We start from the raw sequence: 27,349 nt of genomic DNA on the forward strand, positions 1-27,349 counted from the left end.
CTGTGTGTGGGCAAATGCATGGCAGATGCAGGATAGTCTTGAAACTGAGGTTATCCACTTTGGGAGCAAAAAGAGGAAGGTGGATTATTAGATGAATGGCTATAAATTGAGAGAGGGAATGTGTAATAAGACCTGGGTATCCTTGTACACCAGCCACTGAAGGTAAACAAGCAGGTGCAGCAGGCAGTCAAGAAGGCAAATGGTATGTTGGCCTTCACGGTGAGAAGTTTTGAGTACAGGAGCAGGGATATCTTGCTGCAATCGTAAAGCAGCTTTGTGAATAGCACACTTAATTCAGGTATATCTTTTGTTTCTTTTCATGCTGCATCACATTGTCTTTGGCCATGAGATATTTCCGTCATTTTGTCTTTCCTCTCTTTTGCCCTAACGAAGACCTTTTCACTTGGTTTTTATCCACCCACTCCTTGCTCAAAGCTTATTGCATTCTGACTTTTCCCAGTTCTGATGAAGTGAAAATAACCATTGACACCATCAGCTCCCTCCCACACCACCTAATCCAGTGTTACTAACTTTAACTTGGAGGCCGTGATCACAGGCAGTGACATTTTTACCACCCATTTTATGCCAGAACCTACTGACACATCCACAAACATATTTAAATCTGTTTTCTTCTCTCCAAAAATGTTCTCCAATCTGTTGTGTATTTACAGCATTTCATGTTTGTGTTTTGGATTTCCAGCATCTACACTTTTCTGTTATTTTCAAATGGGCATTATGATTTTGTTGCAAACTTATAGTTATAATTTAGAGTACTGTGCAAATACATTTACAATCTCTGTGGATGCTGACTATTTATTGTATATGTTAGAGTAATTAACAGAATGAAAATCTTTTGTTTTCTGTAGACCTGTAACTTTCTAAATCCAGAAGAGTTAATGAAAGGATTACAGGGAGAAATAGAAGAAGTGCTGGAAACAATACACATGACTATATCTGTCTTAAAGAAGCTTTATCAGGTTTATGATCATAAAAGGTCTGAAATGCACACATTCTTTAAGGTACTGTACATTCATATTGTAAGTATTTTCCATTTATTAGTTTGAACAATTAATTGAATACATTTATTGAAGTAGTATAATTGATTTACCTCTTTTTATCTTATAAAGTTTAAAGTCTGTTCACCTGTGTTCCAGTTAGAAAATGATACTGGAACTAATAATACAATTACATAATAGTTGTGAGGCATGTTGTAAAATGTTTTTCTGATAACTGTTATTAAAATACATTTCCTTCTGTTTTAGGACAGAGAACCAAAATACTGGGAGTTCCCTTCACATCTTGCATTTGCAAGATTAGACCGATTTATGCATCGATTACAGACTATTGAGGTACTTATAATTTACATATTTTTCTTTTTACTTCTATCAGTGACACTTGTATTATATCTCATTGTGAGTGGCAAGGCATTTTGACCATAATTCATCATTAATATTCCAACCTACACCAGGTGAAAGTCTCTGATTGTTCACGATTCGGGATGGAAGACTGCAAAATGGTTGTAAATCCAGGTGAGGAGGGATGAACTGCCTCCTCTTAGCTTAACTCCACTCTCAGTTGGTCATAGAAATATTAATTTTCAAAAGGTTACCTTCCCTCATGGATATCTTTTTCCAAGCCTATTGCATTTGTATGTTAAGAGGAGTCGAATTAACCGGGCTTTCCTGAGTTCAAGAATGGATGTCATAGAGTCATAGAGATGTACAGCATGGAAACAGACCCTTCGGTCCAACCCGTCCATGCCGACCAGATATCCCAACCCAATCTAGTCCCACCTGCCAGCACCCAGCCCATATCCCTCCAAACCCTTCCTATTCATATACCAAGCCAAATGCCTCTTAAATGTTGCAATTGTACCAGCCTCCACCACATCCTCTGGCAGCTCATTCCATACATGTACCACCCTCTGAGTGAAAAAGTTGCCCCTTAGGTCCCTTTTATATCTTTCCCCTCTCACCCTAAACCTATGCCCTCTAATACTGGACTCCCCGACCCCAGGGAAAAGACTTTGCCTATTTATCCTATCCATGCCCCTCATAATTTTGTAAACCTCTATAAGGTCACCCCTCAGCCTCCGCGCTCCAGGGAAAACAGCCCCAGCCTGTTCAGCCTCTCCCTGTAGCTCAGGTCCTCCAACCCTGGCAACATCCTTGTAAATCTTTTTTCAACCCTTTCAAGTTTCACAACATCTTTCCGATAAGAAGGAGACCAGAATTGCACACAATATTCCAACAGTGGCCTAACCAATGTCCTGTACAGCCGCAACATGACCTCCCGACTCCTGTACTTAATACTCTGACCAATAAAGGAAAGCATACCAAATGCCTTCTTCACTATCCTATCTACCTGTGACTCCACTTTCAAGGAGCTATGAACCTGCACTCCAAGGTCTCTTTGTTCAGCAACACTCCCTAGGACCTTACCATTAAGTGGATAAGTCCTGCTAAGATTTGCTTTCCCAAAATGCAGCACCCCGCATTTATCTGAATTAAACTCCATCTGCCACTTCTCAGCCCATTGGCCCATCTGATCAAGATCCTGTTGTAATCTGACAGAACCCTCTTTGCTGTCCACTACAACTCCAATTTTGGTGTCATCTGCAAACTTACTAACTGTACCTCTTATGCTCGCATCCAAATCATTTATGTAAATGACAAAAAGTAGAGGGCCTAGCACCGATCCTTGTGGCACTCCACTGGTCTCCAGTCTGAAAAACAACCCTCCACCACCACCCTCTGTCTTCTACCTTTGAGCCAGTTCTGTATCCAAATGGCTAGTTCTCCCTGTATTCCATGAGATCTAACCTTGCTAATCAGTCTCCCATAGGGAACCTTGTCGAACGCCTTACTGAAGTCCATATAGGTCACAACTACTGCTCTGCCTTCATCAATCTTCTTTGTTGCTTCATCAAAAAACTCAATCAAGTTTGTGAGACATGATTTCCCATGCACAAAGCCATATTGACTATCCCGAATCAGTCCTTGCCTTTCCAAATACATGTACCTCCTGTCCCTCAGGATTCCCTCCAAATGCTAGAAAAGATAATAAAGTGCAACACATACATACCGCTTAGAAGTGTGAATTAATTGAAAGGATAATAGTTGAAGAGATATAATTGAATCCATTTGGGTTTCATGAAGAGTAGATGATGGAATAGGGCTTTCGCCATCAGTGGTGAAGTGTGGGAGGTAGCTTCTGACTACCCATGTCATCATTACTACACCTAATGCTGCTTTGATTATTACTCCTGAGACTTGAGTGAATGCATTTGTGATTTGTCTTCTACTTTTAGCACAGTGTGGGTGAGTTTGAATATGCGTTATTTAACTATAATCATATAACATTTACTTTCTTCATCTACAATCTGTTCTATGTCAGGAAAAAATCTGATTCTCTTATGTTCCTTTTGGACTGTATCTTAAAATCTGATGATCATCATTCTGAACTTTATTTTTCTTTTAAAGCATGCCTTGGCCTCTGTTAATTTTAATTTGTAGAGTCATAGAGATGTACAGCATGGAAATAGACCCTTCGGTCCAAATTGTCGATGATGACTAGATATCCCAACCCAATTTAGTCCCACCTACCAGCACCTGGCCCATATCTCTCCAAATCCTTCCAATTCATACACACACCCAGATGCCTTTTAAATGTTGCAATCGTACTAGCCTCCACCACTTCCTCTGGCAGCTCATTCCATACACATACCACCCTCTGCGTGAAAAGATTACACCTCAGGTCTCTTTTATATCTTTCCCTCTCACTTTATACCTATGCCCTCTAGTTCTAGACTCCCCCCACCCCAGGGAAGAGACTTTGTCTATTTATCCTATCCATGCCCTTCATGATTTTATAAACCTCTATAAAGTCACCCCTCAGCCTCCGACACTCCAGGGAAAACAGCCCCAGCCTATTCAACCTCTCTCTATAGCTCAAATCCTCCAACCCTGGCAACATCCTTGTAAATGTTTTCTGAACCCTTTCAAGTTTCACAACACCCTTCTGATAGAAAGGCGACCAGATTTGCATGCAATATTCCAAAAGTGGCCTAAAAAATGTCTCGTACAGCTGCAATATGGCCTCTCAACTCCTGTACTCAATACTCTGACCAATAAAGGAAAGTATACCAAACGCCTTCTTCGCTATCCTATCTACCTGCGACTCCACTTTCAAGGAGCTACGAACCTGCACTCCAAAGTCTCTTTGTTCAACAACACTCCTCAGGACCTTACCAATAAGCATACAAGTCCTGTTAAGATTTCCTTTCCCAAAGTGCAACACCTCACATTTATCTAATTTAAACTCCATTTGCCACTTCTCAGCCCATTGGCCCATCTGATTTGCTCATAATCAAGTATTAACATTAAGCGTTCCAAACAAGATTCATATTGGTCTTGACAGATTAACTCTGGTTCGCTTTCCATAATTGTGAACAGACCTGCTGGGTTTCTCCAGCACTCTGTTTTACCTCAGATCTCCAGTATTCTCCCTTTACTTTTAATATTAAAGATACCTATCAAGCATAGAGGAAAAGGCGTTGGGCATGCATTTCATGTGGGGGCAGGAATTCATGTATGTTTTTTTTAGGGGATGAGGGATATATGGCTACCAAGTGTGACATTGCATCTCATGGCTACTGAGTGGTGAAGGGAGAAGAGCCTTGGAGAGACCGCACCTGGAGTATTGTGTGTGTGGTTTTGGTCTCCTTATCTGACAAAAGGTGACCTGGCTGTGGATGGAGTGCAGCAAATGTTTAACAGACTGATCCCTGGGTTGGCTAAACTGACTGGATTGATTAGGATTATTATCACAGCAGTTTAGAAGAGTGAATGGGGATCTCAGAGAAACATGTAAAACTCAAACAGGATTACATAGAGTAAATGCAGGAAGGATGTTCATGATAACCATGGAGTCAAGGTTGTTGACAGTGAAGTACTGTCTGGATGACTTTTAAATATGGCATGTGGGAATTCAAGCCTAGAAGGTCCTGACAAACTTGAGAACTTCCTGCCCATAAAATCTGGTGTTTCATCCAAATATGCATTGTAATAAACTGGGAGCTACTAAAACATGTAGGAAAATCTGACCTGTCCCCAAGCAGAAGCTCTTAGACATGATTCCACACTTAAAAACAAAGGCTACATCTAAACAGCACTGAAGATTAAAGATGAATTAACTTCTTCTGGATGTTTACACCAATAATGCAACAGGGCTATATGAGAAAGGGAGAGATGTCAGGGTTTCAACAATTAAGTTGCACTGTGTTTTCTACCACTCTCTGCTAACTGGAACTTGCCAATGGTTGAGATCAAAATTCAAGAAGGGGTAACAGTGACCCATTTGAAATGTTGTCAGCAACATATGTAAGGTATTGGTGGTGGTTGTTGTATGAGATAGTACAGCAAAAGGTGACTGAGCATCATAAGATAAGTTCTGCCCATCAGGGTATAAGGACTGATCATGGGTGGAGCAGATCAGTTTGTGTGTATGTCCAATGTGTTCTAGCCATTTGTTGTTTAAAGTTGCAAGACCAGTTCTAATGTTAAGTCCATATAGTTAATATTTAATCTTTAGTTGAGCCAATAGTCTCAATAAACTGTCATGAATTTCAGATGTGATCATATTATTCTCTTTATCAAGACTAGGACTATCTTTTGCTGAAGGCTAAAAGATGGGTATCCTTCTCCATTTCTTATCAGTAACTTAGACTACTACCAATAAGAAGGTTTGATGGAAGGGAATTTATCCAAGAACACAAACAGACAATACACCATGTTGAAAGAGGGGTAGCTTTTACAACATGGAACAGTGTTAGGGGTTGCATTGGTGTTGGAATTGTTCATCTTGGGGACAGTTGGTTGTCTGAGCAAAGATACGGGACACCAGTATGCATGAGTGACACTACAGTCATGAATGTGAAGATATGCAGTTTATGGATTCCTGTGTCATATAATTTTGCTACAAGTACATGGCATACATAGGAAATATAATAGTTATAAATAGTTCCAACAGGAAACAGCTACTATGCAATTTAACAATCATCATGTGACCTGTAAAGTTATTATTTCATAATCTGATATCAAGTTTGATTTCTACAGGAGATATTTTCCACTACTGTTGAATTCCTGAAGCTGGAAAAAATTGAAGTAGGTGGCGTTAGAGGAAATCTCCTCGGCCAGATGGTGCAGCAGATCTATCTGGAATTTTTAGAAGACATTAAAATCTTTGCTGACTGCACATACAACGCTTTGGACATAGCAGAACATGTAAGGAAAATTATCTGTGAGCAATGTAAGACTATCATGATAGCATTTAATTTTGTTATTCAAAATAATATATGCAAAAATGATTATTGTAACTAAAGTATTTCGGAATTGTCAGAATTGATAGGATTATTGAAAGGCTGATTGAAATGTTAACATTATTAATTTTGATAATTTCATGCAAAGAGTTCATGGTTACATTGAATTTGCAGTGAGACATAATTTGATAGGCGTTCTAAAATATTTTCAAACTTTGAACTTGTTACTACATGAAGGTATTATCAAAATTATAATTCAGAAAATAATCTTTATACTTGGGGATATTTTTCACCAAATAAAGCCAAGACATTGACTCAAGCGTACTTGGCACAATTCCATAAGAAAACTCAGCCACAGATTCACAAATTAAAAGTTGATCTTTTGATTGCTACAGGCTCAGTAAATAGCTTGTTTTTGTTAATTCAGGATTTACATATTTTTATAAGTAGTTCAAACAGGTATGCCACATCGACCACTCTATTACACATGCATTGTGGAAGCACACTTCCAAACAATAATTTGCAGCACCCTAAAAATGAAACCTTAAAGAATCCTATTTCATGTTTCAAAGTTACTTAATAGAAATAACATTAGCGTGTTTTACATCTACCATGAACATTAAATCATTTACCCTTGAAGCTCTTGAAGTTCGCAAATTCTATCCTCAACACCTAGGTAAATGTTTAAAGAAGTTTCTTCACTGTGATAAAATTAGCATTGATTTAAGCATTAAAGTCAACTGGGATGTTGATGTTGTCATGCTTGCATGATATATGGATTAGTCCTGGATGGGCTGATATATATTGACTAAGAAAAAATGTGTCACTTTTAATTTGTTCTTGGGCTACGCAAAATGGTCATATTTATTGTCCTCTGTATTATCCTGAAGTTGCAATGGTAAGCTGCTTTCTTGAATACTGTAGCCTTTATAACAGTCATTAGATATAGAGTTACTGACTTTTTTTATTTGGTAAGAAAGCACTGTGTATTGGTGGTGTGAGTGGATATTGAATTCAGTGGCAAGATATTGATTGCACAGATCGGTTTGAACAGAATTAATTTGTAATTTTTGAATACTCTTTGGACTGCATGCATTCAGCCAAATTTTCTACCATTCCCTTGATTTGTCCATTGTGGTGATGTTTTGTGAGGTTGAGAGATGGGTTGTTGTATAGTTTCTTTCCTATTCTTTTTGTCAGAGTGTTGTCGGTGCTTTTGGCACTGGTGACCTCCAGGATGCTGCTAATAGGAGATGTAGTAATTATGATACCATTCAGGTAAGATATTGAAGCTTGATTAGATTCTCTACAGTGTGGAAACAGACCATTTGGTCCAACAAGTGCACACCAACCCTCTGAAGAGTAACCCATCCAATCCCATTTCCCTCTGACTAATGCACCTAATGCTATGGGCAACTTAGCATGGCCAAACCACCTGATCTGCACATCTTTGGATTGTGGGAAGCACTTCTGGCATTGTGTCACTATTTGGGAAGCTTGACTTGTTTGATCCTGTTGACGAAGACTGGGCCCAGTATGTGAAAAGAAGGTGTTACTTTTTCTGGGCAAATGGCATTGTGCCAGATGAAAAGCCATGAGTAATTCTCCTGATGGCATGTGGACCTGCAGCTTTTTCAATTATTAGAAGTCTAACTTTACCTGAGGCATCAGATACTGAAACCTTTCAAGCATTTACAGATTTAGTGAAGGGATATTATGACCCCATGCCTTCTCTATTTCTGTGATGATATTGGTTTTACTTGGCAGTTTGAGAACCAGGGGAATCCATATAAAGATTTTTGACAAAGGCCTGTGATTTAGGTTTAACCGTAAGTGAGATGCTGAGAGACTGCTTGGTGTGGGAATAATGATGTGATCATGCAAAAGTATTCACTCGCTGAATCCCAACTGGACTTCAAATAGGCATTAAAACTGGCTTTGTCATTAGAAAATGTGGCAAGTGGAGCATATGAGTTACAGCTATGCTGATGGAAGTGGAAACCCTCAGTAGGCCACCTGAGTTTGGTGGACACCCAGTCTCATTCAGGACATATCTTTAACAGAAGAACTCTAGGTCAGCCCACAGCAAACCCCAAAGCAAAGCCAAGCCTCGGCCAAACCATTAACATTTTCTTGAGTCAGCATACTGGCAGCAACTACAATGGCCAGCTAGCCCAGATCCTCAAGATAGCAAAAAAACTCCCACTAGATCAGAATTGAGTAAGATAACTCATAGGCTGGCATCCAAGAGATTACACACTTACAGCTGGTTTGGACAGTTAAATTGCTACATCCAAATCAAATCCAGTCAAAGCGAACATCTAGTTAAATGGTCACCCAGTTCTAATGAAGGTCAATACCATTATGGCTATATCAATAATTGCAAAACCAGTCTTTACCAAAATTCGCTCGTGGCTTCAACCCTTAAGTTTGTGCGAGGCATCTGCCATGCTGACAACCTAAACTGGGGAACCCTGACAGCTTCAGGGTACAGCTTCCATTCTGGTCTCTTATGAGAAGCAGCTCGTTCAGTTTCTGATTGGCTGTCTGATGAAATCCTAATTAAATACCTGAATGTTTTTCAGGAAGGTCTAGGAACTATCAAAGGGTCCAAGGTCACCTTACATGCTGACCAAGAAGCAGTTCCATAATTCTGCAAGGCCTGCCCAATGCCATTTGCCTCACAAGCAAAAATATAGGCAGAAATGAGGAGGCTAGAAAGCAAAGGTATCATCAAACCATTACAGTTTGCAGAATGTGCAGCACCAGTCATATTGTTTTTCAAGGTCGGTTTACTTCTGTGGGAATTTCAGACAAAAGATAAACTGCTTTTTGCAGCTGGATAAATACTCCATCCCTTGCATAGACAGCTTATATGCAAAACTGGTGGGGAGCCTTGACTTGAGCCATGCCTACATGCAATTGTGATTAGATCATGATTCCCAGAAAAATCCTACAATTAATGCTCATAAGTATTTGAACTAATATACAAAGCTTTCCAGCAGGCAGTGCAAAACATTTTACAGGGTTTATTGCAGTTCACCATTTATCGGGATGAATTGCTAAAAACTGGGAAGACCAGTAAAGAGCATTTAGAGAACTTGGACATGGTGTTTCAAAGTTTCTCCAAGGGGGATATACACCTTAGGAGGGAAAAATGTGTGTTACAGATGCCCTAAGTGACTTACAAGACTGTATTACTACCAGTTGGACGATGAAGTGAGGTTGATCAAAAATGCCCCAGCTCCCACATCTGTGTTGGATTAGATTAGTGAATTATGACAGAAAATTCACACGTTAACTGGTCTCCATCCTGACACCCTTTATATCTGCTATTGAAAAAGGGTCAGTTTTGGAAATATTCTTGTAGCCAAGTTGAGGCCTTTAGGGAAGTGAAGAAACAGCAGTTGTCATCTACAGTGTTGACATACTATGATCGCCAACCGACATATGGTGCTGACATACAATGCCTCTCCATATGGTATCAGGTTAGTGTTGGCTCACTGGTGGCCCAATGGAGAGGAACACCTGATACCATATGCTTCCCAGACATTGGCTGATGCCAAATGACGATACACCAGATAGAGAAGGAAGGTTTACTGGCCAATTTTGGTGTGAGAAATATCCACCAATACCTCAACGGATGTAAATTTGTAATAGTAATGAACCACAAACCCTGCTATGGCCACTTAAAGAAGACAAGGCCATGTTGTCCATAACGTCAGGCCAAACTCAGCAGTGGGCTCTTATTCTGAATGCGTACAATTACAAGTTGGAATACTGCCAGTGGGAGACCCAGTGACAAATGTGGATGCATTGAGCTGCCTTCCCTGGTGGATACACCACCAGTGCAGCCACTAGTTGAACCTGTTCTGGTTTTACACTTTCTGGACACCCTTCCAGTCCCTGCTGACAATATCAGATTGTGGACACAAAACGATCCTGTCCTAACAAAACTAAAATAGCTGGTGGTGATGGGAGAAGCAGAAGGGCCATCACAACCAGAATTTAAACCTTTCTAGACCCGGCAAGACCAAATCATCATAGAGGATGGCATATTATTATGGGGAGCAAGAGTGATTGTCCTGAGCAAACATCACCACCAGATACTGGCTGAATTCCTTCAAGGTCATGCAGGGCTTTCCAAAATGAAGGTGTTGATGAGAAGTATGTCTGATGGCCAGGACTGGATGCCGACATAGCCACGTTGGTGGGGTAGCCCCTAGAGTACCAAAACAGATCCAAGTTTTATTGCCAGCAGCTCCCCAGATTCATGGAAATGCCAGGTAAGCCCTGGACTCCATTATGGGTTTACCATGTCAGTTGTTTCATGGCTCTTTGTTTTTAGTCATTGTGAACTCCTATTCAAAGTGGTTGGGTGTGCATAGAGTTAATTCATTAAAAATGTGGCGATAATTAAAAAGTTACGACAATCCTTTAAAATACACAGATTTACAGAATGATAGAATCCCTACAGACCCTTAAGATCACACTAACCCTTTGAATAGTGCAGAGGAGGTTCACCAGGTTGATTTCAGAGTTGAGGGGATTGGCGTATGAGGAGAGACTGAGTAGATTGGGATTATATTCACTGTAATTTAGAAGAATGAAGGGGGATGTTGCAGAAACATAAAGTTATGAAGAGAATAGATAAGATAGAAGTAGAAGTAGACTGAATTGAGAAGGAACTTCTTCACCCACAGTGTTGTGAATTTGTGGAACTCCATGCACAGTGAAGTAATTAAAGCTTCCTTACTGAATGTTTTTCAAGCTAAAATAATTTTTTGAACAATAAAGGGATTAAAGGTGATGGTGAGAAGGCAGGTAAGCAGAGATGAGGCCATGAAAAGATCAGCTGTGATCTTTTTGAATGGTAGAGTGGACTGGAAGGGCCAGATGATCTATTCTTATTTCTTAAGAACAGCACCCCACCTACAGCCAGCTCTCTATTCTATCCTCATAACCCATATTTCACATGGCCAATCCACCTCCTCAACATATCTTTCGACTGTGGGAGGAAACCTGAGCACACAAAGGAAACCCACACAGACATAAGGGAGAATGTGTACACTCCACACACAGTCACCCAAGAGTGGGAATAAATCCAGGTCCCTGGTGCTGTTGGTAGCAGTGCTAACCACTTATCCACTGTGCCACCTTATTTCTTGCTATTTTTCTCTCATTCTCCAATTTCCTCTTTAGTTTGGTTATCTTTTACTAGATTTTAAAACTTCCCCAATCTTCTGGCCTACACTGATCTTTGCATCATTGTATGTCTTTTATTTTGATACCACCCGTAATGACTTCAGTCATTTCAATGATACTGCGAGTTTTGTCAGTCTTTCTTCCTCTGTGAAATATATCTTTGTTATCTCTATGAAATATCTCTTCAAATGTCTACCACTACTTTTCTATCATCTTTTAACCTGTTTCCCAGTCCACTTTACCAACTCTAACTTTACAACTTTGCAATTGCCTTTAGGTTTAAGACACTGGGCATGGACCCAAATTTATTGTCTTTAAATTAATGTGAAATTCTAGCATGTTACAATTACTCTTGCTTTGAGATCATCTTACTATGAGTACTTCTGCAATGCTGCCGCATTACATATAACCATATTCAAAATGGGCATGTTCCTGGTAGGTTCCATAATATATTGTTCTAATAAACTGTTTAGAAAACACTATTTAAACTCATCCTCTTGTGTCCTTTGCTGATTTGACGTGTCCGATGAATGTAAAGATCAAAGTGACCCATACTCATTGCAGTAACTCTCTTGCAAAACCACACTTTTTTTTTGATTAACACTTTGACCTTCTGTGTTTCTACTGTTGGGTGGCTTGTCAACATCTTTCTCTAGTGAATTATTTCCTTTGGTATTTGTTATCATTTTGATCCCTGTTAATGCAATACTGAGTAAGCTAGATCTTTATTATGATCTTTTAGAGAATACAATGCATTCAGGATTTAAAGTTATGGAAATAAGTTGCATGATTTCAGAACTGAGTTGTATTACAAAAAAAATGCCTTTATTGAATGGAGCAAAGATAAGCAATAATGACTAAGTAGGTACACTGAAAAGTAGGTACAATGATCTTAAACCACATTATTTCTTCCCTTTTGTCCTTGAACTGATTTCATAGAGCATTTAGCAGTCAAGGATGTTTCTGTGCATTTAGAGTTGGATGTAGGCCAGACAAAAAAATGATGGCAGATTTTCTTCCTTTCAAGGACATTAGTGATCCGTGATAATCATTGATAGTTGTCATGACCATCGTTACTGAAAATAACTTTATATTTTAGGTCTTACAAATTAGATTACTTACAGTGTGGAAACAGGCCCTTCGGCCCAACAAGTCCACACCGCCCCGCCGAAGCGCAACCCACCCATACCCCTACATTTACCCCTTACCTAACACTACGGGCAATTTAGCATGGCCAATTCACCTGACCTGCATATCTTTGGACTGTGGGAGGAAACCAAAGCACCCGGAGGAAACCCACGCAGACACGGGGAGAACGTGCAAACTCCACACAGTTAGTCGCCTGAGGCGGGAATTGAACCCGGGTCTCTGGCGCTGTGAGGCAGCAGTGCTAACCACTGTGCCACCGTGCCGCCCACTTTTATTCCACTAGCTGCCATGGTGTAAGTTGGTTCTGTATCCCCAATGAATTGCCCAGGCCTTTTAATTTCTAGCCTAGTGACATTACTACTAAGAATCTCTAAGCACCAATCTTTCTTAGCTGCATCAGGTATATACTGCTTGAGAGCTTCTTTCACCCTGCTCTCAGCTAAACTGAACTCTCAGTGACTCCTAGGGACTTCTTTTTATTCCTAAACTTTTGTTATGACAGGAGCCACCATTTCCTTCTGAGCCTTACTGCCTGGACTTTGCTAATAGCTGCACTTTTGCTGGTTGGATCCACTTAGTTAATTACACAACACCAGGTTATAGTCCAACAGGTTTAATTGGAAGCACACTAACTTTCGAAGCGCCACTCCTTCATCAGGTACCACAACCACCTGATGAAGGACCAGCGCTCTGAAAGCTAGTGCGCTTCCAATTAAACCTGTTGAACTATAACCTGGTGTTGTGTGATTTTTAATTTTGTACACCCCAGTCCAACACCGGCATTTCCAGATCATGGATCCACTTAGTTCAGCACTATCTCTGCTTCAAGCTGCAACTAGCTCCTTTGCATACAATCACATAGCTTCTGAAGACCCACCTATCTCCATGATAATGTAGTTTGCTCTGAATTGTCCTTTGTACAGACTTCATGTTGTGTTCTTGATTTGCAAGTTCTTCTCTGACCTGATGAATGGGATTTTTAACCTTAAACAGTTTACTGAATGTCTTAATGTAATTGAGTTTTAATTCCAAAAGAGGCAACCTCTCGAGACTGTCAGTGTGGCACAAAGTATAGACAACAAATCTCCAGATCTGCAATTTCAGCTGCTGTTTCTGGTCCTATTATTTTAGTTGTTGACCTTTGGCTTCAAGCAACATGAAACCAGGCTTTCAAGTGTAATGGACGTGCTTGTACTTCATTTGAGTTCATATCATTTTCTACACTGAGCTCTTATTAATTATAAATTAAATATAAAAACACATGAATCATAAATGAAATATTCACAACATAATCTCAACCCAAACTAAATCTGCATCTTGATATTCTGTTATGAAGACCCTTTATATTTAATATTATATGTGAGAATTTTAAGTTTTGAAGCATCGTGGAGAACACATTTGTTTCAAGTTCATTCTGGACATTGGAGTCATTTTTAACAAGGCTTCCTGTAAATCATCTGACTTTTACTTTTTTATGTTCTGATGACCTCCTGCTTGTACTGTTTGAACAGTATTTGGGTTAGAGATGAGGTTGTCATCAGTTGGGGAAGAGTCCTATGAAGAAGGCACTGTCAGCTGATCTCTTGAGATCAGACTGAAATCTATTTGTTCTTCTGAAACATTGATTGAAAGAATTTCTGAATATTGTTTTAAAAGAGCAAGCTGTCTCTGCTAAGATTCCATAGTCAACTATAAGTATCAAATAGCATGATTATACATGAATTTTCCACACCTGATCTTTTTTCTTCTTCAAAGACTAAACCCATTGGCCAAATTGTTTTACAGAAAACCACCTCATGCAGAGAAATATGTTTTTGATCTATTACCTAGCATACAAACATATGTGTGCTTTCGGCTATTTATATGGATAAACATTAAATAGTACTTCTCGTTATTTACTGTATGTTTTAGCTAATGTTTTACCTTCATTGGAGAAATTTTATTTCAGATTAAACCAATATTTTTGCATTTATCAAAGAAACCTCATTAGTATTTCTCTTCTTTAAAAAAATCTGATCAAGATAAGGTTTTTAATTGGCTGCCTTGGGACCTGGGAATTTCTGCAGAGGTAATTGTAAAAACACATAATTTGAAATTAGAAGACAACAAAGCAAAACCAGGCAGTGATTGCATTGAGTATTTGAAACAAATCAGTTGCAGATGAAGTGATTTGAAGTGCAACAAAAATGAATTGATACTGAGAGTTATAGGGAATGCTTGTTGAAAAGAAAAGTAATTCTTTAGTTCCAAATGAACTACATAAACCTATAATTATACTTAAAGATACAAGAGTCACCCAAACATGCTGAGGAAATGCAGGATATTTCCTCTGGAGAGTGAATGCTAAAATTTGAATAAACTTAATTACTGGGGAATGTATAACCCACACCTTTGTACCAAGTCCATCTGGAGTGTGATCTGATGTCTGCAACAGTACCTGTAAGGTTTGACTATAGTTGATCAGTGGATAGAGTTAACTTAGTCTGAGTGAATAATTTTACAAGAAGTAATAGCTTCTCTAGTATAAGCAGTTCAAAAAGGTGATAATCAATGAATGCTGATCCAATCAGTGATGCCAACATCTCATAAGTGAATTAGAAGTAGGCAAAAAGTCAATTAAATATCGATATTAAGAAGGAGGAGGTGTTGCATGTCTTGAAAAACAGTAAATCCCCAGCACCCGATTTGCTCTATCCCAGGATACTGAAGGATATAGGGGAGGAGATTGCTGAGGTCTTGACAGAGATTCTTTATGTCCTCTTTAGCCACAGATGAAATCCCAGAAGACTTGGTGCCCATCTTGGGAAAAGAAACAACTGTGATAATCCAGGAAATTATGGGCTGCTGTGCCTTACATCAATGGTAGTGCAATTACTGGAGAAGATTTTTAGGGACAGGATTGACTTGTAGTTGGAGATGAATGGACCTCCAGGCTGAAAAACATCCTTCTACCACTACCCTCTGCCTTCTATGGGCAAGCCAATTCTGAATCCAAGGGGCCAAGTCACTGTGGATCCTATACATCTTAATCTTCTTGATGAGCCTACCATGAGGGATCTTGTCAAAAGCCTTGCTAAAATCCATGTAGATGACATCCACTGTTCTACCCTCATCGACCACCTTCATCACCTGCTTGGAAAATTCAAGTATGTTAGTAAGACATGACCTGCCCTGCGCGAAGCCATGCTGACTGTCCCTAATTAGGCCAAATGTGTGTAAATTCTATCCCTAAGAGTTCTCTCCAATAACTTTCCAACCACTGATGTGAGACTTACCAGTCTATAGTTTCCTGAATTATTCGGAATGACGTTAGCTACTTGCCAGTCCTCTGGGACCTCTCCAGTGCCTAGCGAGGGTACAAAGATCTTGGTCAAGGCCCCAGCAATCACCTCTCTTGCCTCTCTCAACAACCTAGGGTAGATACAATTGGGCCCAAAGGATCTATCCATCTTAATGCTCTTCAAGAGACCCAAGACTAGTTCTTGCTTGATCTCAAGATGCCCTAGCATATTAGCATGCTCCACACTAATCCCACAATCCTCCATATTCTTCAATGCATACTATTCTTTTAGGGTCTCACTCACATCCCCTACCTCCAAGCACAAGTTCCTTCCTTTATCCTTGAGTGGCCCTATCTTCTCCCTAGTTTTCTTCTTGATTTAAAAAAAACTATATATAATGCCTTTGGATACTCTTTAATCCCACTTGCCAAGGACCTTTATCATCCATCCTTGCTCTCCTGATTGCCCAACTGAGTTCTTTCCTGCTTTCTTTACATCTAGCACCACTAATCCAGAATCTGGTTTCCAGCATCTGCAGTCATTGTTTTTACCTTATTCCTCATGCCCTGTCCAATTTTAACTTCCTGATTAGCCAAGGATTCATTAACTTGCCATTCTTGTCCTTCCTCCTTACTGGAACATGCTGGTCCTGAACTCTGATCAGTAGGTCTTTAAACAACTCACATGTCAAATGTCTACTTGTCTAATAACAGCAACTCCCAATTAACAATCCCTAGCTCCTGCCCAATACTGACATAATTTCCCTCACCCAATTTAGTACCTTCCTACAAGGTCCTGACTTATCTTTATTCATAACAACTTAAAACTTAAGGAGTTGTGATCATTGTTTACAAAATACTCTCCCACTGAAAGGTCAGTCACCTGGCCAGGCTCATTAGCCAATACAAAGTCCAGTATGACCTCTCCTTATTTGGACTATCCAAGTACTATTTCAAGCAACCCTCTTTGGGCAGAATTTGTTAAGTGCATCCATCTAAGCTTCTTGCTCTAAGGGAGTCCCGGTCAATACTGGGGAAATTAATCACCCACTATGGCAACCCTGTTGTTATTGCATCTTTCCATCATCTGCCTACATATTTATTCCTCAATGTCTCAGTGGCAATGCTACCAGAATGATTGCATTCATCTTAGTTTTGAGCTCTCCCCATATTGTCTCAGTGGATGAGCTCTCCAGTATGTCCTCTCTGAGTGCAGCTGTGACATTCTTTTTAATTAGTAATGCAACTCCTCCACCTCTTTTACCTTCCTCTTTATCTCATTCAGAACAACAAAATCCTGGAAAGTTGAGCAGTCAGTTCTGTTCCTCCCTCAATCAAGTTATTGTGATTGCTACTACAACATAGTCCCATGCACTGATCCAGACTTTAAGCTCATCTGCCTTACCTATAATATTCATTGCATTGAAATAAACATACTTCAGCCCTCAAGTACCATTGTGTTCATTTACCTGTCACTGCCTGCCTTTCTTTTATGACTTACTGGCCTAACATCTACCTTCCCATCAATCCCTCCACTTGCTGACTAGCTGCTCTGATTCCCAGCCCCCTGCTGCTGTAGTTTAAATCATCATGAGTAGCACTAGCAAACTTCCCTGTAAGGATATCATTCCCCTCCAGTTTAGGTGCATATTGCCTAGAGTTTAAGTAGTAGAAATTGGCCATTTTGCCCTCTAAGCATGCTCTGTTATTCAACAAAATTAAGACTGATCTGTTTATACTGCGATTTCCACTTCACAATTACCCCAATACCTCTGATTCCTTGCCTAACAAGAATATATTAACTTGCTTCTTAAAAAAAATTCCAAAATCACGCAACTCTCCAAGAGAAAAAGGTTCCCCTCATCTCTGTCTGAAAAGATTTACTCTTTGTTTTAAAACAATGTCCCCTCTTTCTAGACTCATGAACAGAAGTAGCATTTTTTCCATTTCCAAAATGTCAAGACCATTCAAGATATTATTTGTCAATCAAATCCTCTGTTTTTTTGTTAAAATCCTAATGAAAACAAGCCCAGCCTATCAATCTTTCCTCATATGACAACCCATCCATTCCAGGTATGAATCTAGTAAACCACTTCCACACTGCCTCCAACTCAGTTACATCCTTCCTTAGATAATCCAACCAAAGTTGCACATTTTGTCTGAGATGTGACCTTACCAGTGCTCTGTATAACTGAAGTTAACATCCTTATTTTTATGGTAAAAACAATGACTGCAGATGCTGAAAACCAAATACTGGATTAGTGGTGCTGGAAGAGCACAGCAGTTCAGGCAGCATCCAACGAGCAGCGAAATCGACGTTTCGGGCAAAAGCCCTTCATCAGGAAGGGCTTTTGCCCGAAACGTCGATTTCGCTGCTCGTTGGATGCTGCCTGAACTGCTGTGCTCTTCCAGCACCACTAATCCAGTATCCTTATTTTTATGTTAAATTCCTTTTGCAAAACTGGATTGCTTTCCATTAGCCTTTTTCACCACTTGCTGTACCTGCATGCTACGTTTTAGTGATTTATATAATATCTGGATCACTCTTCAGAACTTTGTTCTCATTCTCTTTTTAATAACCCTCTGCTATTTTTCAATTTCACATTTTACTCACATTATATTCCATTTCCTGTAATTTTGCTTCCTCGTGGCTAAGGAATACACCAATACATTTAATACCTTAGCCATCTCTTTTAAGACCATAGAATACAATCCATCAAGTCTTGAAAACTTATCAATTCACAGGTCCATCAGTTTGCTCAGTACCTTTCCCAGAGTGATTATAATTTTCCCAAGTTTCTCTGTTGCTTCAACATTCCCATTTATAGCTATCATTGCAATGTTTACTTGTGTTGTGTATTGTGGTGACAGGTGTAAAACATCTATTCATTATCTACTATCAACTCTCATTCTCACCCTGTAAACGACTAACACTTGCTTTATTTACTCTTTTCATTTCTAGGTGCCTATAGAAACTTATTGCTTTATATGTCTAACTAGTTTATTCTGATGTTCTAATTTATTTCTTATGATTAACCTTTAATTATTCTTTACTGTTCTTTATGTTTCTGACCAATCATCTTTCTTGCTTTGATGAGGTCATGAAACATTGTATGACACTATGCTTAGGCAAGGGTCCACACTTCTGCTGTTTATCGTCTTTTAAAATTTCCTCAGGGATTGTGTGCATTACTTGCAAAGCCAATACTGTACTATTTTTCCCATCCCTACATTTCCTTGAGACAATGATGGTAAGCTGTCTTCTTGTATCACTGCATTGCATTTATACTCACAGGATTATTGGGAATAGAATTCACAATTCTGTGTGAGTGGCAGTGGAAAGAATTATGCCTGCTATCCTTGTGCTTCTAGGTGGTTGGGGTCCCAGTTTGAAAGATGCCCTCAAAGAAGCATTTAAAAAATTGCTGTGTTGCAATGGTGTTTCAGTAGGACTATATGTTTAAGGTGGCAGTTGGGTTCCCAGTCAAGTGAATTTTGTTCGAGCTTATTGAGTGCTGGTGGAGCAGTACTCATCGATTCACAGAGTCATAGAGCTGTACCATGGAAATAGACCCTTTGGTCCAATTCATCCATGTTGACCACATATCCTAAATTAATCTAGTCCAATTTGCCAGAATTTGGCCCATATCCCTCTGAATACTTCCTATTCATATACCCATCGAGATGGCTTTAAAATGTTGTAATTGTACCAGCTTCCACCATTTCCTCTGGTAGCTCATTCCCTACACACACCACCCACTGCATGAAAAGATTGTCCCTTAGGTCTCTTTTAAATCTTTCTCCTCTCACCTTAAACCTATGCCCTCTAGTTTTGGACTCCACTACCCAGAGGAAAAGACCTTTTCTATTCACCCTATTGATGTCCCTTATGATTTTATAAACTACTATAAGGTCAGCCGTCAACCTCATTTGCTACCAGGAAAATATCCCCAGCTTATTCAGCCTCTCTGTATTCTCAAATCGTCCAACCCTGGCAATATCCTTGTGTATTTTTTCTGAGCCCTTTCAAGCTTCGCAACATCCTTCCTATAGTAGGGAGACAAAATTGAACACAGTATTCCAAAAGTGGCCCAACCAATGTTTTGTACAGCTGCAACATGACCTCCCAACTCCTATACTCAATGCACTGACCAATAAAGGCAAGCATACCAAATCTTGTATGATACCTGTGACTCTACTTTCAAGGAACTATGAACCTGCATTCTAAGGTCTCTTTATTCGGCAACATTCCCCAGGATCTTCCCATTAAGTGTATAAGTCTAGTCCTGATTTGCCTTTCAAAAATGCAGCATCTCATATTTATCTAAATTAAACTCTATCTTCCACTCCTCGGCTCACCGGCCTATCTGATTGAGGTCCCTTTTTACCAAGATAACCTACTTGGCTGTCCACTAAGCCACCAATTTGGTGTCATCTGCAAATTTACGAACTGTTCCTCCTGTGTCCACATTCAAATCATTTATATAAATGACAAAAACCAGTGGAACCAGCTCCGATCATTGTGGTGCACCACTAGTCACAGGCTTCCAGTCTGAAAAGCAACCCTCCACCACCATCCTTTGTTCTACCTTTCAGCCAGTTCTGTAGCCCAATGGCCAGTTCTCCCTGTATTCCATGTGATCTAACCTTGATAACCAGTCTACCATGCGGAACCTGTTGAATGCCATATAGATCATGTAACCACTCCATCTTCATAAATCAAATAGGGTTAGGATAGAATAAGGAAGATCTAGTGGAGGTAACTTTAGTTAGGCTACATTTAGAATATTATGTGTATTCATTGTGTATTGTGTGGTCACCACGCTACCAGAAGGATGTGAAGGCTTTGGAGTGGGTATGGAAACAGTTTACCAAGAAGTTGCCTGGTTTGGAGGGCATTATCAATGAGGAGAGATTGGACAAACCCGGTTTGCTGTAACTTGATTGTTGAAGGACGACCTGTTGGAAGTTACAAAATTATGAGAGGCATGAATAGAATGGATAGTAAGAGGTTTTTTTTAACCCAGGGCAGAAATGTAAATTAATAGGGACATAGGTTTATGATAAAAAGCTACTTTTAAAGGAGATGTCAGGCAGATATTTTTATACAGAGGATGGTAAGTGCTGGAATATGCTGCTAGAGGAAATGATGGAGACAGATATAATAGCAATAGTTTAGAGGCATCTTGGCAGAAATATGGATACGCAGGGAATAGAGAGATATAGACCATGTTGAGGTAAAAACTGTTTTTAGGTTAGAAAGCTGTTATATGTCAGCACAGTTTTGGTAAGCTGTAGGGCTTGGTCATGTGCTGTACTGTTGTTTGTTCTTTGTGATAGGGGTTTTGGCAGCTGGCTGGAGAACTGTGAGAACCCGATTTCTCTCTTTCCAGGAAGGCCAGTTTTATCCTCTGCTAATTAGACACTAACCAGGCGTAGATTATTAAGTGATAAACAATGTTGACATCACAAAATTGACAGCTAATTATCTAGCAATCTGCTTTAAAATTCAATGATCTTGCTATTGCTGAATTACCAACCACCAACATGCTGAGAGTTACCATTCACTAGAAACTGAGCTGGATCAGCCATATAAATACTACAGCAACAAGAGCAGGGCAGAGCCTGGAAATTCTGCAATAAGTAAGTCCACTCTTGAGTCCTTGAAACGTGTCTACCAAGGCACAAATAATAAGTGTGATGAAATGTCTTTTTCTCCAGATAAGTGCAGTGCTAACAAAACTTAAGAATCTCAACACTGTCCAAGATAAAGCAACTTCTTGATCAGTAGCCTACCTAAAATTTCTTCCTTCACCATTGACATAGAAGGATGTGTAATTGACAAGATGCAGCAGTTTGACAAGTATCCTTTGGAAGCACTATCCTATTGTTACGACACAGATATAAACCTATCTGTTAGTTAAACCAAACACCCAGAAAAGCTTACCTCACCTTGTAATCTGTTAAGATATGAGCGATTGGGATCTCCCAAATTCCATTACTTAAAGAAAATAATATCAACTTATTTTTTAACTGTAGAAGTAAAAATCAAACAACAACTATTCACAACTCTAAGCCCATCTTTCTCTTACTTGCTTACTATCTGCCTCTAATTCATAACAATATGTTGTTCCAATAAGACACTTTGAAATTACATCAACTTAATTTCAAAACCATACAATTGGTGTCTCCTTCAGTGTCTTCACTCTTCTAGCTACTGATTTTCCCTGGGTCATCTTCTTTCTTTTTACTGCGAATGTGTCAGACATATAAAGGTACCTTTGATAGAGAATGTTTCCTAATTTCTTGGAGAGCAAGATGTTAGGTGGGGAACTAGCTCTCTTTCTCTCTCTATGGCAGTTGCCCTCTAACGAATTATCAAAATGTCTGCATTTTTATACCCCCCAACATCAGATCATCTCATTGGTTTGATGTTGGCAATACAATGAATTCAAACTCAATTGGGCTTGAGTATTCTGGGCATAGTTAAACTTGTTAAATTTTAATTGTTGTCAAAACAGCAACCAAAACTCAGGTATCATCTCACAATCAAATGTTACTTATTTTCAATTTTCCAGTACACTCTGCGACTGCCATCTAGTCATATACACAAGTGCTTGTAAGCTCTCAGTTCAGAGCAGCATTCTCACTCTCTTAAAGGTATAATACATGCCTTCAACTTCATAACACAAGTTCTTGACCCATAACATCTAGAAGAATAAAATCAGCAGAAGCAATGGGAGCAGTAGTATTTTCAAGCTCCCTTTCAGGTCACACAATATCCTGACTTGGATCTGTATCACCATTCCTTCAATGTTTGGTCAAAATCTTTGAACATTTTTCCTGAAGTTTAATGTGGCTGTACTAATACCAGATAAATTGTAAGGTATTAAAAAAAAGGAACAGTACTATCTTCTCAAAACAGCTGTGGTTGTGCATAAAATGTTGGTATTGCCAGTGACACTACCAACAATTAAAACCAAAATGTAAGTTGTAATTGCTCATGCTAGCATTATGAAATGAACTATTAGGAAAATCACATGCGAACTCTTTAGCTAGAAAGGGTTTGATTTCCTGATGGTCTTTTGAGTTATATTCTCTGTGTGGGGGGAATGTTTGGTTACAGAATAGCCTTTGGTGTTAATTCATGTTTATTCGATTTTATTAGAGCATATTTATAAAACCTAATTGCTTATTATTCTGTATGGATGTATTTTTATACAGAAATTTGAAGAAGACCATGCAGTATTTCAGAGGAAAATTGATGATTTTGATCGCAGATTGGCAATGATCATTTGTCAAGGATTTAGTGACTGTGCAAGCATTTTACCTGCTGTGAAGGTAAATCTAGATTATGATTTTTTTTATACTGCTCATAAACTGTAGGGTTCTTTTTGCAAATAATTTTGTTTTTCATTTCACAATGTGCATTGGCCAATGAGGAATCAGTGAAATCATGAGATGAACACCATCAGAAATACCTAATAATGAGGTGTCAACAAGATGAAGATACAACACAGGACTATTTGTATGCCAAACAGCAGAAGCAGCACATAGTTGATAGAGCTAAGCAACTGCACAGCTAACTGATTCAATTTAAAAACTGCAGCTCCACAACTCTGCTGCATCCAGTTGTGATTGGTAGTGGGCAATTAAACAGCTGAGAAGGATCTACAAATATAACTGTCCTTAATGATGGTGGAGCACATCACTGAAAAAGCCAAATGTTTTGAAGGTGTTTCAAATTTTGCAAATAGGTTTTGAAGTATTTTGAGAAAATTAATCTATTTCAGGTTTTTTGGATAAATGGACAAGTGTTGAGAGTTTATTTGAAAGAGGTAATTTGAAAGGTCACGATAGACATTGTAGTCTATCATGCTAAAAAAACATGCAATGTGGCAAAATTATTGATGAGTCAGACAACTGGGACAAGTGAAAAATAAAAGAGGGTAAACTTATGAGTAATATCAAAACAAATCTAAAAACTTTAATTGAATATATAAGAAGGAAGAGAGGCCACATTAAACGTCAGTCTCTTAAAGAACATATTTTGCATCAGTCACCACAGTACAGAACACTAATCATGGTCCAAAATTATTGAATGATCAAAGGGCAAAAGGATTGGAATTAAATACAATAACTGTACAGAGAAAAAACTGCTTGGGTAAATAATGGGGCTAAAGACTAATAGGTCCGTTGGACCTGACGTGATGCACCTAAGATATTATAAGAAGTAGGTGTAGAGATAATGTATGTATTGGTAGTAGTCTTCGAAGTATCCTTAGATCTTGGAAAAATTACAGAGGATTGGAAAACTACAAAGGTAATACCTTTATCTTGAAAAGAAAATAGATATTTAGCTTAGTATCTGTTATTGGGAAAATGTTAGAATCCGTTATGCAGGGTTTTATAACAGAGCATTTAGAAATATATGATGTGGTCAAGCAGAATTGGCATGGTTCCGTGAAGGAACAATCATGCCTGACAAAGCTATTAGAATTCTTTGAGGATGTAACATATAGGATAGATAAAGGAGAAACAGTGGATTTAAATAATTGGATTCTCAGAAAGCATTTGATAAGGTACCACACATTACGCTATGTAATATTAGGGGTATTTTCAGGGTGCAACCTGTGACACTAGTGGGCACAAAGATCTCAGTTAGTTACAGCAGATACTAATGATTTGAATGAGGAGAGTGAATGTCAACACGTTTGCAGATAACACAATAATAGGTGGGAAGACAAGTGTTGAGGGTGACACAAAGAGTCTGCAGAAGGATATAAACAGGCTAAGCAAACAGGTGAAAATTTGGCAGATGGAATATAATGTGTTCTGCAGTTCTGACAGGAAAAGTAGAGGAGCTGAATATTATTTAAGTGAAGACTGTGGAAAGCTATGGCACAGAGGGATTTGAGGACCCTCGTGTAGGAATTACAACACATTTGCATTCAAGTGCAGTGGATTATACAAATAGCAAATGGAAACTTGGCCTTTATTTCAAAAAGAATTTAATATAAAAAGAGGGAAGTTCTGCTAAAACTATATAGGTAAAGTTGTCATGGTCCCAGAGGACTGTGCTCTCATTAGAGATGCCTTGTTGTCGTTTAATCTAAGGATCTCTATACCTCAGTGTAAAAGTGTACTGTACCTTTAAGAAAGTTAAAAGCAAGCAGAGCTACCTGACAACATCAAGTGTTCTGAACAAAATACCGTCTAACTGTTTGGTTCAGCAGTTGGTGTAGCTGGTTGTCTGGAGACAAAAACAAATTTGAATTAGGCCAATCAGTTTAAATTATACCCTAAAAGATACCCAACTCCAATCAAGTTTGAATTTAGTATAATGGCAATATTAAAAACCAATGACACAATCCGATACTTTGGGGTATAAGACTGGGAAAACGTAAATAATTGAGGGAGAACTGCCAAAAGACCAACAGATGTAGGCTGCTAGTGAGAGCACTCTAAGAGGTACCTGTCTAGAGAAGGAGGTTGCACAGAGAAAAACATCCACGTCAACCTGGAGAGCAAATCTACAGAGTAAGATACAAATGGAAGATTAGACAGCTGCCTGGTTTTGAAATTTGAATTTTTAGTAAATTTTAATTGGGGGTTTTATCAGACTAGTATTATAGAAGGGAAAAGTAAAAGATAGATTGGAGGTAGGAGTTGTAAATAGTTGTTAGTTAAATTATTCTCTGTTATACTTTAAGAAATTAAGTTATTAATTTTTACTTTAAATAGCTCTTGGCTTCTCAAATTTTCACAGATTACCACATGGGATAAATTTTCTGTGTTGCCGGTTTAAAATTTACAGAGGGAGTTTACCCTGTGTCATAATAAGTGACAGAAATGGGATGTAAGCAGATGTTTGGTTGAGGTAAACTTTTAAAAGTTTGAGAATAGGAAATAGGCTAAAAGGCTTCAGAATGGTTGTGGCTGCAGGTGAATAAGATGAATGGTTGATTACAATAACAAATGGATGCAAGTAGAGGTTCTGGTGGATATTGTTATGGAAAAAGGGACTTGTTAATAGGTTGAGTTTTTATAGTTATTGACCTTCAATTACATGTGTAGTTTAATGAATAATTATTATATATATTATTATGCTTCTCTTGTTTCAGATGTTGAATATGTTTGCGTTTTTCATTAAGCGGCCATTGATAAAAGAAGAAGTATCTCAAAAATATCCAATCTTGGTTGACATGATTAACAATGATTTAGATAACATCAAGTCAATATTTGATGCACACTTAACTGCAATGGCAGAGAAGAATGTTCCTACCATCAACAGAAATATGCCATATGTGGCTGGTGAACTGAAGTGGGCACAGGAAGTTAATGAAAGAATGGAAGTATCAATGAAGTGTTTCAATTCCATTGATTATTCGTAAGTGTTTACAATGCTGTGGTAGATTTTATATGTTTTTACATAGAAGCAAAAGTTTGACTTTGACTGTAAGTGAAGAGTCAAGATTAACTCAAGCTTCTACTTTGGAAGAAATCATAGGAAAAGGTTTCCTAGCAAAAATATTTGAGGTTGAATTAACTTTGCATTAATTCAAAAACAGCATGTACTAATATAATGTTCTTGATTGCAATGAGCATCACAGGAGGATTATAAAGCAAAGTTTGGCATGAACCACTAGAGGACAAAATTTTGGTCAAACAGGTACATTTTGAGGAGTGTCTTAAAGGAAGAAATGCAGCTCATTCTGCTATAACATGTATTTTGTCAGTGCAAATTGACTAAAATGCAATTGACGAATTGTGGCAATTGTTTGCATATCTAAACTTTCTAAGAATGGGTATAGCAGTTTTTGATTAGTGATCTTCTACAGCGTGATTTTCTAAACTGCAAGGTCACAGAAGAACACAACTGTCGCGTTATAGCAGAATGAGCTGTAGAGATAGAGAGGCAGTGAGGAAATTCCAAGAAATTGGACTATGCAGTTGTAGACAGAACCACCAAATGTATTTCAATTGAAATTCTGGATGGTCAACAGGCCAGAACTAGGTGTACCCAGGTACCTTAGAGATCTGTGGGACTGGAACAGATTGCAGAGCTGAGGAGGATCAAAGTATTGAAGTGTTTAGAGAATAAATGGAAGACATTTAAAATTCATATGTTGCTTGACATAGAGCAGCATGTGGGAGGCACGGTGGCACAGTGGTTAGCACTGCTGTCTCACAGCGCCAGATACCTGGGTTCAATTCCCGCCTCAGGGTAAAAACAATGACTGCAGATGCTGAAAACCAAATACTGGATTAGTGGTGCTGGAAGAGCACAGCAGTTATTCCTGATGAAGGGCTTTTGCCCGAAACGTCGATTTCGCTGCTTGTTGGATGCTGCCTGAACTGCTGTGCTCTTCCAGCACCACTAATCCAGTATTCAA

The 27,349-nt window shown here is 38.8% G+C and overlaps 1 protein-coding gene across 1 annotated transcript in view; it reads left to right on the forward strand.

Moving 5' to 3' along the window:
• The first annotated feature begins 1,291 nt into the window (after nt 1-1,291).
• Nucleotides 1,292-27,349, forward strand: part of LOC140464058 (dynein axonemal heavy chain 17-like) — a 408,886-nt gene continuing 382,828 nt past the window's right edge. The window contains exons 1-4 of the mRNA XM_072558720.1: nt 1,292-1,349; nt 6,117-6,284; nt 23,178-23,294; nt 26,078-26,343. Coding sequence (XP_072414821.1) covers nt 1,326-1,349; nt 6,117-6,284; nt 23,178-23,294; nt 26,078-26,343 — 575 coding nt within the window. The 5' untranslated portion in view covers nt 1,292-1,325. The remainder of the gene's footprint in view (nt 1,350-6,116; nt 6,285-23,177; nt 23,295-26,077; nt 26,344-27,349) is intronic.

Source organism: Chiloscyllium punctatum, chromosome 39 (assembly GCF_047496795.1).
Source record: "Chiloscyllium punctatum isolate Juve2018m chromosome 39, sChiPun1.3, whole genome shotgun sequence".
Taxonomy (NCBI): domain Eukaryota; kingdom Metazoa; phylum Chordata; class Chondrichthyes; order Orectolobiformes; family Hemiscylliidae; genus Chiloscyllium; species Chiloscyllium punctatum.